Raw genomic sequence first — 17,728 nt, forward strand, 5'->3', positions numbered from 1 at the left:
CTATTGTGATTCTACAAACTTGAATAAAGTAAGTTTAACAAATGACAAGCATTATGACATTTCCTCAAAAAAATGAAACCTAGAATTACCTACCACATGATTCAGCAATTCCAGGTCTGGGCACATACGCCAAAGAATTGAAAACAGGGACTTGACTCAAACAGATGTTTGTACACCTGTGTTCACAGCAGCATTGGTCACAATAAGCAAATGGCAGAAACAATCCAGATGCCCACCAGTGGACGAATGGAGAAACAAAATGTGGTATATACACGTAGTGGAATATTAGTCAACCTTAAAAAGGAAATTCTGACACATGCTACAACATGGATGAAACCTGAGGACATTATGCAAAGTGAAATAAAGCAGTCATAAAAGGACAAATATTCCACGTATGTGAAGTACCTAGCGCAGTCAAATTCATAGAGGCAGAAAGTAAAATAGAGGTTGCCAGAGGCTGGGGGAGGGAGGAATGGGGCGTTACTGTTCCAGGGGTACAGAGTTCCAGTTTGAGACAATGGGAAAGTTCTGGAGATGGATGGTGTGGTGGTTACACAACAGTGTGAATGTATTTAATGCTACTGACTGTACATTTAAAATGGCTTAAAATAGTACATTTAAAATAGAACATGTGTTTCACCACAGTAAAAAAAGGACACCTTTGGTCTTACTTATTTTTGGTAATCAAAGTACTAGTTTGTGGGTGTCAAGAAGGGCAGAAATGGAAGTTGGAGCCAACGAAGTGGAGAAGAGGGGGAAGGGAGGGAAGAGTACTGAAGGCAGTGGTGAGGCAGGATCACCAGACTTCAGCCTCTAGGGCCTATGTGAGGAGTTCAGGAACCATATCTGTGGGGTAGGAGGCCACAGACCCTGCCCACCAGGAGTGCCTGAGGGAGACCTGGCTGAGGCCTTAACAAAGTGGTCATCTCCTTGGCCGTGCCTCCTATACCAGGTTGGAGAAAGGGGGGAGCAAGTAGAGCCTGACCCTCTAAGATGGTAGCGATGGCCACCCTAATGCTTGTGCCCAGAAGCCACTTTGACTCAGAACAGTGAAGACCCACAGGGCCACCTTCTTCCTGTTTAGGACGGAGAGCGGGTGAGAAGTGTGGTGGCACTGGAAGCACAGACACGGGCTGGAGCCATCAGGAGGTGGTCTTGGAGTGGCAGGCAGTGATCAAATCATGAAGGACATTGTAGGGATGTCTTCCACCTTCCCACCCCAAAAATCTTCCTGCTGCCACACTACCTTCACCTGACATACACACGCATGCACGCGCGCACACACACACACACACACACACACATGCCCTTCTACCATGTTTTATCTTGAGAATATGAAATAATGACTTCTCAGGTAATAGCTTGTGCACTTTCCCACCCCCAGCACCCCAGTGCTCCATATATATTGTCAAATTTCACTGGTTGTATGGTTTTCAGGACTGGCTCAAGAAGATTTCAAGCTAAGTAGTTATTTGCAGCTCCCTCTGTTGTTTTTTATCAGAGGATATGATTAAGGGCCGTCTGGTTCTTGGCTCAAACACATCTGTCTATTCATTCTTGTGTGTGTTCCTTCACACACATAAAGCACCTACTGCTGGGTACTAAGCTTCGTAACCTGGTATATTATCAAGAGACCCTGAGAACTGGCCCAAGACCTCACAGATGCTCTGGTCAAACCCTTCATATTGGGCACAAGGGGTTGCTGAGGTCTAGAGTGCAAATGACATTTGCATACGGTCATACAGCAAATCATTGTTTTGTGTTTTTAATTTATTCCCAGTCTTATGAAGACATAACTGACATATAACATTGGGTAAGCTTAAGGTATACAATGTAATGATTTTGTATTTGTATATATTGTGAAATTATCACCAAAATAAGGTTAATACATGTTATCATCTCACATAATTACAGTGTGTGTGTGTGTCGAGAACTTTTTAGATTTGCTCTCTTAGCAGCTTTTGAATACGGAATACTAGATTTGAAACCAGTCACCATGGTTGTACATTGCATCCCCAAAAATGTTGCTGTGTTTTTTCAGTGATGATCTGCAAAGGACCAACAAGCTTATGGAAAGATACTCAACGTTACTAATCATTAGAGAAATGCAAGTCAGAACTGCAGTGAGATACCCTCATGCTCGTTAGGATGATTAGTATAAAAAAAGAAACAACAACGTGTTTTTTTTAAAGATTTTATTTATTTATTCATGAGAGACACAGAGAGAGGCAGAGACATAAGCAGAGGGAGAAGCAGGCTCCATGCAGGAAGCCCGACGTGGGACTCGATCCCTGAATCTGGATCACGCCCTGAGCCCAAGGCAGACGCTCAACCACTGAGCCACCCAGGCGTCCCTTTTTTTATTTTTATTTTTTTTATTTTTATTTTTTTTAACAACAACGTGTTGATAGAGAAAGTGGGAGCCTTGTGCTCTGTTGGTGGTGATATAAAGTGGTAAAACTTTACACTGGAGAACAGGATGGTGATTCCTCAAAAAAATTAAACATAGAATTACCATATGACCCAGCAATTCCACTTCTGGGTATATACCCCCCAAAATGGAAAGAGAGACTCAAGGAGTTATTTGTATACCCATGCTCACAGCTGCATTATTCACAGTAGCTACATGTGGAAGCAACCTAATGCCAGACGAATGGCTGAATGAAATGTGGTACATACACACAATGGACTATTATTCAGCCTTCAAAAGGAAGGGAGTTCCTGTGACCGAACAATTGCATTACTGGGTATTTACCCAAAGATACAGATGTAGAGAAACACCGGGACACCTGCACCCCGATGTTTCTAGCAGCAATGTCCACAACAGCCAAACTGTGGAAGGAGCCTCGGTGTCCATCGAAAGATGAATGGATAAAGAAGATGTGGTTTATGTATACAATGGAATATTACTCAGCCATTAGAAACGACAAATACCCACCATTTGCTTCGATGTGGATGGAACCGGAGGGTATTATGCTGCATGAAATAAGCCAATCAGAGAAAGACCATCATCAATGTGGTTTCATTCATATGTAGAATATAAAAAAAATAGTGAAAAGGACCATAAGGGAAAGGAAGGAAACTGAGTGGGGAAAAATTAGAGAGGAAAACAAACCATGAGAGACTCCTAACTCTGGGAAATGAACAAAGGGTTGCAGAAGGGAGGTGGGTGGGGGATGGGGTGACTGGGTGACAGGCACTGAGGAGGGCACTTGATGGGCTGAGCACTGGGTGTTATATGTTGGAAAATTGAATTTAAATATTTTTTTTAAAAAAGGAAGGGAATTTTGCACTATGCTACAATATGAATGAACCTTGAGGACATTATGCTAAGTGAAATTAGTCGGTCACAGAAAGACAAATCCTACATGATTTATAGGACTTCCATGAGATACCTACACTGGTCAAAACCATAGAGACAGAATGGTGTTTTCCAGAGGGAGGCAGGCAGGGGCAGGAGTTTCAATTTTGCGAGATGCAGAGCTCTGGAGATGGGGGGGCTGATGGCTGCACATCATGAATGTACTTAATACCACTGAACTGTGCACTTTAAATGGCCAAGATAATGAGTATGTTTTATGCATTCTCTCACAGATCCCATCTCTTCTGTTCACTTTGAATCTTCTGTGCCTAGAACAGTGCCTGGCACTTAGTAGTTGGCTGTATTAGTTTCCAGGGGCTTCCAGAACAACGTACCACAAACTGGATGGCTTTAAACAATAGGCCATTTTTTTTTACTGTCCTGGAACTGGTGATCTGAAATCAAGGTGTTGGCAGGACCCAGCTCTCTTGGAAGATTCTAGGGAAGACTCCTTCCTTGTCCCATCCTTGATCCCTGGTTTGTAGCTGTATCTCTTCAGTCTCTACTATGGTCTTCACACAATCTTCTACCCTGTGTTACAACCTCTGTGCCTCTGTTTTGAAGTCTGTTTTTGTAAGGACCAGTCATTAGATTTAGAGTCCACCATAATCTAGTATGATCTCATCTTAACTTGGTTACATCTATCAAGATCCCATTTCCAAATCAAATAACATTCACAGATACCAGGGATTAGGACTTCAAAAAGATTTTTTTTGGGGGGGGGATACAATTTGACCCACAAGGGTAGCTAATAAATATATTGAACAAATGATCTAATGTTCTCTGAAGCACTGCTATAATTTGATGAACTCTCAAATGAATTCGGGGAAAAGGCTTCGTTCTGCCCGTGTTTTGTGATGATCAAATGGTACATAAAATGTCTTTTTCTGACGATAGTAACTAGAGTCTTCAGGTCAAGAGAACTAACGGCTCCAATGTTCTAGGCACAGATTCAACCTCAGGGGGGATAGGAAGTTTTAAGTGTCACATTCTCAATGTTCTTATATATCTAATTTACGAGAGTAATTTAATGGCATTATAAAGTTTAGAAAAGAAAATCAACCACCATCCCACTACCCTAATGTTCTTTGGGAAAAATTCAGGAGGGGAACTTTCCAGGTAGAGGAAACAGCAAATACAAAAGCCTCGGGGCAGGCATGAGCTTGGTGTGTTCAAGGAGCAGAGAAGGTAGCGCAGCTGAGGGTAGCAGCGTTCCACAGGCTGATCCCAGTCTCTTGCTGGACATCTTTGTGGGTGTCCATCCAGTTCACGAACCAGCAACCTTCCTTTATCTGGTAATCCTCCTCCAAACAGCCTACTTTCCATACCCCCTCTGCAAGCATGCTAACCCACAAGGAGGATGTGGTATGGACCTGGTGTCTGTGCAGAGGGGAGGAGATGATGGATACAATTGGGTCCTCTCTCCAAGTCATTTGGAATTGGGACAGGATAAGGGCCAAGCAGTTTCTGGAAAGTTCTGTGACCCTGGAAGCTGTGGAAAAGGTGCTCTCTACTTCAGCCAGAGGCAGTGGAGGCAGGTCAGTAGGAAGAGCAGCAGGGATTCAGAGCTGAGTCAACAGTCAGCTTGCTGATGCATCCATCCTGACAGCGGGCAGGATTCCTGCCTCTGGTTCCAGGGCACTTGCCCATACCCCTATCATATGTTCTCAGTTCTTTAGCATAGGCTGATTTGGGTCAACCAGTAAGAGAAGTGTTTTGAGTAAGAGAATTCTGTGGTCAAATAATTTGGGAAACAGTGAGTTAAATAAAATTTAATAGCTTTTTATGTGCAGGACTTGGCAGAGCCTTTAATAGGATTGTGTACATCCAAAAAGGAACTCTCCAAATTAAAAACAAAAACAAGAAAGTGCAAACCTCAAGTGAGCTGCATTTCCTACATTGATTTCTCAGGCTACACTGGGAAATAGTGTAACAGTGTTAAGCGGGGAGGCTTTCAGCTTCCATTTGGCTCAGTCCTGGAAGGCTGAGGACGGTAGACGAGAGCCCAGCTATTCTGACCAGGAACGCGCCTGTTACTGAAAACGTTTTATCCAGTAAAGAAGGACAAGACCGGAGACAGCACAATACCTGAAGGGACAGAAAGAGAATATAGTTATCCTCTGGTTGTTGTCCGTTGGGTCCAGCCTTTCAATGAAATTACTGAAAGCTCAGAATCATCCCAGTACATTCGTGAACTCCAAAATCACATTCCACTAATGGATGTGCCCCCCCGCGACGCGAGCCGCCGAAAGTGTATGCCCATTCACAAGACGATTGACTGTCGGCATGTGGGACTGAGAGTCCTCTGCTTAGATGGATCATTCAGGAAAGATTAGAAGCCATGGGCTTCCCGACTGACCCCCAAGCACCCCAGGGCTTGCCCTTCATCTCTCCTGTGTTCACCCGCTGTGCTGGTCACTTGGGGTGGGAACTCGGGGTCTGACGATGCAGGGAATCAAGGTCCAAGCTGACACCCGACAGAGAGGGCAGAGGGCATGCAGGGCAGAGGGCGTTGCGGGGGGCAATAGGGACCCTGCGCTGGCTCGCTGGGGTTGGGGGCCAGGTCTAAGCTTTACGAGCCAGAGGAGGGGGCAGCGATGCCGGGCTCTAGGGGCCAAGTGGGGGGCTCAGGCGGAGTCAGGCCCACTGTGGGGTGCGGAGGCCCGGAGAGCCGGTCCGTGGCAGGCTCGGACGCCCAGCTCCCAGCCCATACTAGCCTGCCTATTGCAAACTGGGTGTAGGAAACAGGTTTTCCGTGATGTTTATCCAGGGCAAGCCATTTGTCCACACGCCTCGGTGAGTCACGCCCTGCCTGGGGCGGCACCTAGAGCAACCAGCGCTCTACCGGGGCGTTGCAACTGCGCCCTCCGTTGACGCCTGCGCGCGAGGCCGGGTGGGGGGCGCCCACGCGGCGGGCTCCTCCGCAGAACCCGGCGACCCCTGCCCGCGGCCCCGCCCCTCCGCGGCCCCGCCCCTCCGCGGCCCCGCCCCTCCGCGGCCCCGCCCCTCCGCGGCCCCACCCCCGGGGGCGGAGACGTCGGGAGCAGGGGGCCGGGCTGGGAGGCGAGCGCCGCAGAACCCGGCGACCCCCGCCCGCGGCCCCGCCCCCCGCGCCCCGCCCCCCGCGCCCCGCCCCCTCCGCGGCCCGCCCCCTATCCCTGCCCCCTCCGCGGCCCCGCCCCTCCGCGGCCCCGCCCCTCCGCGGCCCCACCCCCGGGGGCGGAGACGTCGGGAGCAGGGGCCCGGCTGGGAGGCGAGCGCCGCAGAACCCGGCGACCCCCGCCCGCGGCCCCGCCCCCCGCGCCCCGCCCCCCGCGCCCCGCCCCCTCCGCGGCCCGCCCCCTATCCCTGCCCCCTCCGCGGCCCCGCCCCTCCGCGGCCCCGCCCCTCCGCGGCCCCACCCCCGGGGGCGGAGACGTCGGGAGCAGGGGCCCGGCTGGGAGGCGAGCGTGGCGGGCTCCTCCGCAGAACCCGGCGACCCCCGCCCGCGGCCCCCCCCCCCGCGCCCCGCCCCCTCCGCGGCCCGCCCCCTCCGCGGCCCGCCCCCTATCCCTGCCCCCTCCGCGGCCCCGCCCCTCCGCGGCCCCACCCCCGGGGGCGGAGACGTCGGGAGCAGGGGGCCGGGCTGGGAGGCGAGCGCCGCAGAACCCGGCGACCCCCGCCCGCGGCCCCGCCCCCCGCCCCCTCCGCGGCCCCGCCCCAGCGCCCCGCCCCCCGCGGCCCCGCCCCCTCCGCGGCTCGCCCCCCTCGCCCCGCCCCCTCCGCGGCCCCGCCCTCCGCGGCTCGCCCCCCCCATCGCCCCGCCCCCTCCGCGGCCCGCCCCCCGCGGCCCCGCCCCTCTGCGGCCCCACCCCCGGGGGCGGAGACGTCGGGAGCCGGGGCCGGGCTGGGAGGCGAGCGCGGCGGCCGCGCTGCGAGTCCGCCCCCCCGCGCTCCAGGGCGGGGCGCCCTCAGAGCTGAGCGCCCGGAGCGCGGCGGCGGGTCCGGCAGGGCAGGTGCGGCGCGGCGGCTGGGCCCTCGCGCTTGGCGGGCCGATGTGCCCGCGTGTCGGGGCCTGTGGACCTGGGCTCAGGTGAAGCTCTGGGAAGGCGACACGGCGGGGGCGAGATGGCGGACGAGCCCTGCGCCCCCGGCGCCCCGGGAGGCCAGCGCGCGCCCCGCCCCGAGCCGCGCCTGTCCAGCCAGCTGCTGCCCGAGCTCTACACCTTCGTGGCCCGAGTGCTGTTCTACCTGGCCCCCGTGTACCTGGCCGGCTACCTGGGGCTCAGCATAACCTGGCTGCTGCTCGGCGCTCTGCTGTGGATGTGGTGGCGCAGGAACCGGCGCGGGAAGCTCGGGCGCCTGGCGGCCGCCTTCCAGTTCCTGGACAACGAGCGCCAGTTCATTAGTCGGGAGCTGCGGGGCCAGCACCTGCCGGCCTGGGTGAGCTGGGCCGGCCGGGACGCGACGGAGGTCGGAGGTGGGCGGATGCTCTTGGAGGCCGGGAAGGAACCCGCGGTCCGCCGGGGAGCTGGGGCGGCAGCCCCGCGACCCGCACCCCCGATGCCCGGCCAGGCGGCGCCCCCAGGGTCATCCCCGTCGCCGGCCCCGACAGCTCGGGGAGGGGGAACCCAGGCTTCCCTTAAGGGCCCAGAGCCTGGGAGAAAAGTCACGGGCGGCCACACCCAGGGAAAAAAAACAAACAAACAAACAAGGGCGTCTGGGGCTTTGCAAAGTTACTCGGGAGGGAAGCAGGAGGCATTTGTTCCACCCGCCTGTTGATTCACAGGAAGAACGTGGGGCGCAGGACTAATCCGCAAACGCAGCAATGACAGAAACTGCAGACTAGTTGCCTCAGCAGAGGTCGGGATAGACAGAGGGGACCCGGGCTAGAGATGGGATTGAAGAGATGGGGTGGGAGGCTGGATCCCCAGCTTCTCTCCCTCCCTCTGCCTGGCAGGGATGCTCAGACGTGCCCAGACGCGTAAACACAGTCACACTCTCCAACTACAGACCTATCTCCTCCGGCTGTGAGATGGCCAGGACTATGGTTTCTTAAATGCTTCTGGCCCTGAGAATCACCTGGTCCACTTAACAAAAACAAGTTCTTAGCCCCACCTCACAACTCTCAGGTGGAACTGAGGCACCTAGGTGAATCGGGGATGAGATGAATTTGGGAAACACAGGCAAGTCCCAATAGGCATTGCATCCAAGATTTGGTGTGTGCCAAAACTACACTTCTGGGTGCTTCTCTGATTCTTCCAGATATACTCAGGCCCACAGGGGGAGATGTCATCAAGTGTCAGCATGGTTTGCTTCTTCTGAGGCTTCTGGTTGGTTTGTAGATGGCTGTCTCCACCATGTCTTTATATGGTCTTCCCTCTCTACATGTCTCTGTGTCCAAATTTCCCCTTCTTATAAAGTCACCAGTCAGATTGGGTTAGGGCCCATTCTAATGACCTCGTTTTAACTTAATCACCTATGTAAAGGCCTTACTTCTAAAAACAGTCACATTCTAGGGTGCAGAGGAGTTGGATTTCAACATACAAGTTTGGGGAATATGGTTCACCTCATAATACTGATATTTAACATATAGATTGACAGTTCAGTTTTATAAATTGGTTTTTATATATTGAGGATGAGGGAGCCAAAGCCTTCTGCTAAGTGTGCGAATTAAAAAAGCACAATGACAACTTTCCTAGGGTAGCAGTCATGGGAACAGTATTTGGGGCTCACCTCTCAAACTTGGTTTTCCTGATTATTCTTTGGGGGCTTATCCTGAAAGATCTGGATCCATAGAGTAGACCTGAACCTATCCACACTCCTTGCTCATTGTTGAGGGAGTCTTGGATGCCTGTCAGACCTCTGTTGGGACCCCATGGTGGCTTCAATCCATGAGGGTGGGCTGTGAGGCCTCACCAAGTGACAGCCCTTCCTTTCTGGCCCTTGTGGTATTAGGGATGGAATAAGCAATGTTTCTGAAATGGAGGCAAGAATCAGATCCTATAGTGGCATTGACATGCCCCAGCCACCACCACCTGCCCCCATGCATGCAAACACCAGGAGCAACATGAAATTAGCCAACAGGTTGTTCAGCCTGATGGGTAAGACAACACAAGAAGCTGCCTCACCTCACACACCGTACCCCAGGCCTGACCCAGCTGGGTATAGGGACACACCGAGGAAGGTGATGGTGTCTCTCCTACCAAGAGGACAGCTGGGGGCAGGAAGTAGATGTATATAGGTAATTGCCATGGAGGTCTCCGAGGAGCCAGAGATAAGAGTCTCAACAAGGTCCAGTGAGGGGTCGAAAGTATGGAGTAAAGGACATCTTGCTTGATTTTCATCTCAGATTGTCACCAGACCATAGCCTCCCACTTCCTTGGCAGAGTCCTGGGAGGGGCCTGGCCTCAGCTTGCATTCTCCAGATTCTCCTGGCTGGCTTAGGTGGCCAGTTTGGTGGGCCAGGCCTGGATTGCCTTTTGGATTGAGGCAGTGGTGCTACAAAGCTGGAGGAGGCTTTTGAGCACAGTGTGGCCAGTATATAAGGGAGCACCATGTGGTTTGGTTTGGCTCAAGTGTGTAGTAGGGGCCTGATGAACAAGGGGCCAAATAGAGGGGGGCTTGATGGAGCTTGGGCCTGATTCTGAAGGCGGCAAAGAGCCTGCCTTGGAAGGCTTCCTGTGGAAGGCTTTGGGAAGATCCTGTAATAAGCAGCATGGTGGGGGAGAGGGGAGGGGAGAGGAAAGCTGGAAAGACCAGATGAGAAGTTGATTTAAGCCAAGATGGTGGTAGTGGGTCAGGGGAGGAGGATGAGAGACATGTAAGAGCGGGACTCTGGGTGTTTGGTGGCCTCTAGATTAGTGTGAGATCCAGGAATCTTCCAGGGTGTTTTCTGATCTGGGGAGCTAGACATCAGAATGAGAAGCAGGTCTGGGGAGGTTGGTTGTGTGAACACCTAGAGCGAGCAACTAGATGCAAATGTGGGCTTTTCGCCTTGCCTCGTGAAAGCTGCCAAGCCTGAGGATGATGCCGAAAACCTGGAAGCCATTTGATTGAATATTCTTCTGATCTTGTCCCTGTCTTCCGAGGAACACATACAGAGATGTGGCTCTAGGTGTGGTGGGGGCAGCATGACTCTTGCCCACGGTTTTAGATCATGAGTGTCTTTATCCTTACACAGACCTTTTGGTGTGTCTTTGTCCCTGTTTTGAGAACTGATTTCCTTGCATGGAAGTGGGGTCTATGACTTATGACCTCCTTTGGTGTCAAGAAATATTTTTACAAGTTCACGGCAAACCAGCAGTTGGCAGGGAGGGGTGGGGTTAAAGAAAATTGAGGGTCTTGGCTTCCACCCTTGGGCACAGTCGCGCAAGTCATCCCCTCCACAGCAGCACCCAGGGAGGGGGATGTGGGGAATCCAGCCTGCATGCTGCATAGACAGGGCGTCTTGTTCTAATTTGCACCAAGCCCCCGTGAGGGGGTGGAGGCCCGAGCCAAGCTGAGCTGGAGCAAGTCTCCCCTGGCAGGCCATTGCTAGTTCTTTTTTTTTTTTTTTAAAGATTTATTTATTCACAAGAGACACAGAGGCAGGAACATAGGTAGAGGGAGAAGCGGGCTCCCTATGGGGAGCCCAATGTGGGACTTGATCCCAGGACCCCGGGATCACGACCTGAGCCAAAGGCAGACACTCAACCACTGAGCCACCCAGGCGTCCCGTCATTGCTAGTTCTCATTGGAGCAAAGACTCCTCAACACCTCGCTCCACCCTTCTGCCTCCAGGTGATCATTGGTATTCCTTTCCTTCGCTGAGCCTCAGTGTCCCCACCTGTAAAAGGAGGTTGTTTCTGGTCAAACTTCACACAGCCCTGCCTTTCCTTTTGTTCCCTTCTATGGAAGAGATAGCTGGAAGAAAGGGTTCCTCACAAGTAAAGAAGCCATGGATGCTCTTATCTGGTGAACGTGGCCTGGCCACTTGGAGAGAACAGGCCAAGCTGCCCTCGCTGCTTATGCTCTCACTGGAGCAGTAGCTGCCACTTGCTGCTCATGGGCGAATGTTTGATGTGTGTGAATGGATTTTGATATATTTTTATATAAATCTTGCACACAGTTCTTAGATATATTTTTCAAGGCATAAAGAACACCTAGAGCGAGCAACTAGATGATGATGAACTAGGTTCATCAGGCCCCTACTACACACTTGAGCCAAACCATCAGCCCCCCTCACCAGGGCCGGGGACTGTGGATAGCATAGTGACCAAAGTGGAGTCCTTGCTGCCCCAGAGCTGGTGAAAGCCCAGCCCCACCACTCCTCTGGCTGCAGCTCGGGAGGTCGGTTCTGTAGGCTGCGCTGGTGGGCCGTGAGCTGCTGGTGGAGAGGAGGCCCGCGTGCGCGCTCAGCGGGGCTGGCTCACTGGGGCTGGGCTGCATCCTCAGTCTCCCAGGCCTTCTAATGCCACCTTTCCCCAGAATGACACTCATCACCAAGTGTCTCACCAGCAAACATGTCTGTGGTCTCAGGTCTAGCCGGGCTTGCTTTCCATCCAGCTGATAGCAATCAGTTGGCAGCTCTGTTAGGGACAATTAACCCTGTGTATCTGCTGGGATGGGGCTGGGGGCGGGGGCTGATGTGATGTGGTGGCAGGTGCGGACTTGGAGTCTGACGCTCATTCACTGGGGAGCCTTGAGAAGGTCCCCTGGATCCCTGATTCCCCTCTGAAAATGGCAAGGCTTTAGGAGAGGCCCTATGGAGTCTTTTTAGCTGTTGGAGTCTGCTATCATTAATCAGAAAAGGTTGGCTTTTCCGAAGTGCCTCAGGCCCACAGGACCCTGTTCGGTGGCATTTCTTGGCTGCCCATCATCTAAATGGGTGCGCCCTGGGGACATCCGCTAGGCAAGCACCAGGGTTAAGTGAACTGTTCACGCAAAGCAGTGTGCATCCCAGGGCTCCCAGCAGTGTCCTGGGGATGGTCCCCTCCGAGGCTCCCTGCCAGCCATTCAGGCCGAGGACCAGGGTTGAGGGCTTTGCTTTCCTGGGGCTGAGTCTGGCATTCCTTCCGTGGGTGGAGCAGCAGTCAGCCAGCGCCCAGGCTCTCGTGGTCTGTCCTGTACTGACACTTTTGTTAATTAGAGGAAGTAAATGCAATGACAGTGCTGAGCTGGCCACGCAAATTAGTTCAGTTCTTGGAGCTGGAGCCGTGGGATCTGGTCTTAAACATCTGCTTGGAGTTAGGGGACTTCTTGTGAGGTCCCCGCAGCCCTGGGAGGTCATGCTAATGGCTTGAGGTCAGGCTTGTCCTCAGGAAGGAAGAAGCAGAGCACGTTTTAGTCGTGCCCCTTGGGTCTCTGCCCCACGTCTTAGTGATGCTTCATGGACTGACAATGTCTTAGGCCAGGATTGGGCAAGAAGAGGGATGGAATATGGGCGTCTGCCCCTCCAGGCCCAACCCAAGGATCTTAGGCATCCGTGTGTTCATTCCTGTACTCTGTCAGGAAACATCTGTCGAGGGTTTGTGATGTGTCAGGCACAGTGCTGCAAGCTGGCCGATGCTGTGAATGCCACATAGTCCCGCCCTCAAGGAACCCCTGGTCAACATGGGGAGTCAGACCTGCTAGAACAGCCTTTCCTGACACAGTGTGATCAGTCCTACGAGGTGGCAGTGCAAGGCCCTGGGAAAGCCTGGGGGAGGGGGCTGGTCCAGGCTGGAAGTGGCCCACGAAGTGACACTTCTGGTGTTGCTGGCTGTGGGAGGGGGTGGGGACTCTGGGCAGGTTTGGTCACTTGGGCTCATAATCTCTTTCTGGGGTGAGCAGCTTCTGGGCTTCAGGAGACAGCAATTTATGATGCTCGAGCTCTCACAAGACTGCCCATTGCATTAGGGATGAGGGGTAGAATTTTGCTTCGACAGAAATGTCCACAGCAAAGTACCTCTGCAAGCCAAGGACCTTAGTAATAGTGGGGGTGGGTTGAGGGGCACGTGGTAGACAAGGCCCAGGAAGGTGACAGTCACTGTCACACTCTTCTTTTTTTTAACATTTTTTCTCTCTTTTTTAAATAATTTATTTTTTTAAATTTTATTTTTATTTATTTATGATAGACATAGAGAGAGAGAGAGAGAGAGAGGCAGAGACACAGGCAGAGGAGAGGGAGAAGCAGACTCCATGCCGGGAGCCCAATGCGGGACTCGATTCCGAGACTCCAGGATCACGCCCTGGGCCAAAGGCAGGCGCGAAACCACTGAGCCACCCAGGGGTCCCCCTAAATAATTTATTTTTTATTGGTGTTCAATTTGCCAACATACAGAATAATACCCAGTGCTCATCCCGTCAAGTGCCCCCCTCAGTGCCGGTCACCCATTCACCCCCACCCCCCGCCCTCCTCCCCTTCTACCACCCCTACTTCCTTTCCCAGAGTTAGGAGTCTTTATGTTCTGTCTCCCTTTCTGATATTTCCTACCCATTTCTTCTCCCTTCCCTTCTATTCCCTTTCACTATTATTTATATTCCCCAAATGAGTGAGACCATATAATGTTTGTCCTTCTCTGATTGAGTTATTTCACTCAGCATAATACCCTCCAGTTCCATCCACGTTGAAGCAAATGGTGGGTATTTGTCATTTCTAATGGCTGAGGAATATTCCATTGTATACAGAGACTACATCTTCTTTATTCATATATTCATGAGAGACACAGGGAGAGGGGAAGAGACATAGGCAGAGGGAGAAGCAGGCTCCCTGCGGGGAGCCTGATGTGGGACTCGATCCCAGGACCCCGGAATCACGACCTGAGTCAAAGGCAGATACTCAACCACTGAGCCACCCAGGCATCCCTGTCTCACTCTTCTTTCATGGCCACCTGTGCAGTGGGCAGGAAGAGTGGAGAGCTGATCGCCAGCTTCCATTGGCCTCCGAGGCCAGTCGATGGCAGGTTGAGCTAGCACTTCAGTGGGAAATGTCCCCAGTCACTCTGGTGTGAGCTGCCCCTGGAGGCCACATCCCAGCTACACAGAGGAGAGGGGGTGGGGAACTGGGGCTCAGCCTTCCCTCTCCCTGTCCTGACCCCCTACCCCTCCATTCAGAGTTACTTCGGGGAGAGATCCAGGGAAGCCTAGAGCTTCTAGCCCCAGTGTGTTCACATGTGCTTGAGGAAAGTGATTCCTCTCTTCCTCCCCCTTTACTGCAAATAGTGAAGAGTTAAGGTATTTCCTGCCCCAGTGGAAACTGTTAAAGGGAGAAGCCCCACTTTCTTCACCCTGCCTTCCAAGCCAGGCCACACGGGGAGTCAGGGCCCGGCTCCTGCAAGCTGTCTGTCTCAGGGAGCATGGGGTGGCCTGGCCGTTCCTGCCCAAGAAGCCCCATCACAGTATGCCAGGAGTCCTCTCGATGCTCACAATAAAAAAACAGGGAACTTCTCAGGGACACGGGATGTTTCAAAACTCCAGTCACCCACTCCATTCTTTGGCCCATGTCGTGTTTACTTTTTTTAAGTCTCTGGTTATAAATTGGTTTAAAATCTGGTTTTTCTGGTTATGAAGGTGAAAGTAGTCCCATTGTAGAATATTTGGAAATGGCCTAAAAGAATTAGAACACTGTTTATAGTCCTTCCATGCAGAAATACATCATTCTATTTGCGTATACTTCTTTTCTATTGAAGATGTATGAAAACTGCTTTTTAAAATTAATTAATTAATTAATTTACAAGAGATACAGAGAAAGAGAGGCAGAGATATCTCATAGGCAGAAGGAGAAGCAGACTCCCTGCAGGGAGCCCAATGCAAGACTCCATCCTGGGACTCCAGGATCTCAACCTGAGCCGAAGGCAGGCGCTCAACTACTGAGCCACCCAGGCATCCCTGAAAACAGTTTTTAAAAAACTTGTACCCTTTATCCCCCTGTTTTTTTTTCTATTATTAGCATTATATTATAAACATTCTCCAAAAAAACCTGTTTTAGGATTACAATATCCTTAATATGAATATACCCTACACTGCTGAACCATTTCGTTAGCTTTGATCATCTGCTATTTCCAAGCTTGCCCTCCTCGTGGGCCCACGAGGGGGGCAAGCCAAGGCAGGCAGTGTTTCCTAGATCTGTCTGGAATTTGTCCCTCTGCCTTGCCAGACCGACTCTCTTGATCTTTTCTTCCAGCGCAAGCTCAGGCCCCCACAGCACCTGGAGCCTGTGTCACACCCCACTTCCTTCATGGGCTTGCACCTGCCTATTTTTGTGTCTGACTTTTCCTCCAGACTGAATGCTCTTCTAGGGCAAGGTGCATTTCCTGCTCCATGTCTGTACCCACAGTTCCTTGCTCGATGCCCAGTACATAGGAGGCTCTCAGGAAAAGTCTGTTCCAGGAACACTACAGCGAATGCTGCAGGAACCTTAGTCCGTGTTTCTCAAGTTCCTTACTGTAGATTCCTACATGTTAAACTCATATGTCGAAGCTTAGAACACCTTGTGCCCCCCAGTGGCTCAGTCGGTTAAGCATCTGCCTTCAGCTCAGGTCATGATCTCAGATCCTGGGATTGATCCTTGGGCTCCCTGCTCAGTGAGGAATCTGCTTCTCCCTCTCCCTCTGCTCCCCTCCCTGCTCATGCTCATGCTCTCTTTCTCTCAAGTAAAAATCTTAAAAAAAAAAAAAAAAAAAAAAAAAAAAGCTTAGGGACACCATAAAGATTCTCATTCCCACTTCACTGTGGCCTTATCAGAATTGGGAATTTCACTTTTTGGTCTCTTAAGGCTTCCATCATTTTATTACAGTTTGCAATAATTGCATTTTTTTTTTTTTTTTACAAATTAAAGGTTTATGGGAACCCTGCATCGAGCAAGTCTATATGTGCATTTTTCCAACAGCATTTGCTCACTTTCTGTCCCTGTGTCACATTGTGGTAACCCTTGCAGTATTTCAAATTTTTTCATCATTATTCTATTTGGTGATCTGTGATTAGTGAGTATGACTCCCTGAAAGCTCAGGTGATGGTTAACATTTTTTAGCCATAAAGCATTTTTTAATTATGTACTATTGCACACCTAATAGACTACAGTGTGGTGTAAACCTAGCTTTTATTATGGGAAACTGAAAAATTCATTTGACTTGTTTTAAGTGAATATTATTGTAATATTGTATAGTCACTTCATCACAGTGGTCTCAAACCAAACCTGCAGTATCTCTGAGGTATACCCATACTAGTTTGATAAGCAAGAAGATATGTTTTTCACCTTGGGGCATGACCAAACCTAACTGTTGGACTGCATTCTCTGCTGATTCACCATTACACTCGGGTCTCCTTGAAAAACACACCTATGTGGACAGCTTGGGGCAGCCCCTCCATGCTCCAAGCCCTTGTTCGTCAGCAAAGGGTGACAGGCTCCTGGCACCAGGATTCTTGTCACCAGTGACTACCTTTGCAGTTTTATCCGCTCAGTGTCCTCCTTCTACTGGCTCCTGTTGACTTGGGCCAGGCTGCAAGCTGGGTGCATTGTTCAAGAGCCTATGGATTCTAGAACAGCATTAGATGGAATTTCAAGTTGGCCAAATAACTTTTTCCTTTAAAGCGCTTTTAGCTGGGTAATTTTAAGCAGAATAGTGGGCAGATTTAAAAGCAGTTTTTATGGTTAAATGTGTACCTCTCAAGAACAGAGAGAAAAATGGGTCAAAGTCTGTACTTAACCAGGAAAAAAGGATATGAAATAAGGGACCATTTTCCAGTAGAGGAGGAACCACTAAATAGGCACCATGGAGTAGGGACCAGTCTCCAAAGACAGGAGCTGGCCTGAAGCTCCATGTGGCCTCCCTGTGGCAGGACATCCCTGTGGAGCCCTGGAATGAGGGGGTCCTCTCTTCTTTGAGCATGGGAGGCAGTTGGCGGCATCAGTTTGAGTCCGCATGTGTGTGAGTGTAAGGATGCACACCAGAGCAGAGAAGAACCAGGAGGCTTTTTCCCCAGCAAAGAAGGTATCATTGTGTGGACGTGTGATTCTGTGGCTGTGTCTGTGAGGTTCTCAGGGCACGGGTCTCAGGTCTTTGGGGTACAAAGAGACACACAGACCCTCCTGTGACAGGGAGTGAGCCAGGTTCGCCTGGTGACAGGCAGGCCCTTGAAGTGAAGCTGGCCGATCCCGCTGCCTCCTGAGAGGGTCTGGTGCCCACAGCTGCTGTTCAGGCCTCCCAGTCTGGAGGCCTGCCCAGGGCCCTGCCCAGGCTCCGGCGCTGATTGGGGTGGCCATCTCTTTGGCTGCATTTCCTCACTGCTGTGGGATCATTTTTTCTAAAGGGTTTAAGAAATAAAGCACATGACCACCTGGGGATGAAGCATGGATGTGGGGTGCCATGGTGGTGGCCTCTGCGAGCCTGGAATTTCGACTTCTACTTGAGTTTGCTTTATAGTCTG

The 17,728-nt window shown here is 51.6% G+C and overlaps 1 protein-coding gene across 2 annotated transcripts in view; it reads left to right on the forward strand.

Moving 5' to 3' along the window:
- The first annotated feature begins 7,271 nt into the window (after window positions 1-7,271).
- The window catches only part of ESYT3 (extended synaptotagmin 3), a 47,324-nt gene continuing 36,867 nt past the window's right edge, over window positions 7,272-17,728 (forward strand). For both annotated transcript variants that reach the window (XM_041733669.1, XM_041733670.1), the window contains exon 1: window positions 7,272-7,783. In XM_041733669.1, coding sequence (XP_041589603.1) covers window positions 7,469-7,783 — 315 coding nt within the window. In that variant the 5' untranslated portion in view covers window positions 7,272-7,468. The remainder of the gene's footprint in view (window positions 7,784-17,728) is intronic.

Source organism: Vulpes lagopus, chromosome 19 (genome assembly GCF_018345385.1).
Source record: "Vulpes lagopus strain Blue_001 chromosome 19, ASM1834538v1, whole genome shotgun sequence".
NCBI lineage: Eukaryota > Metazoa > Chordata > Mammalia > Carnivora > Canidae > Vulpes > Vulpes lagopus.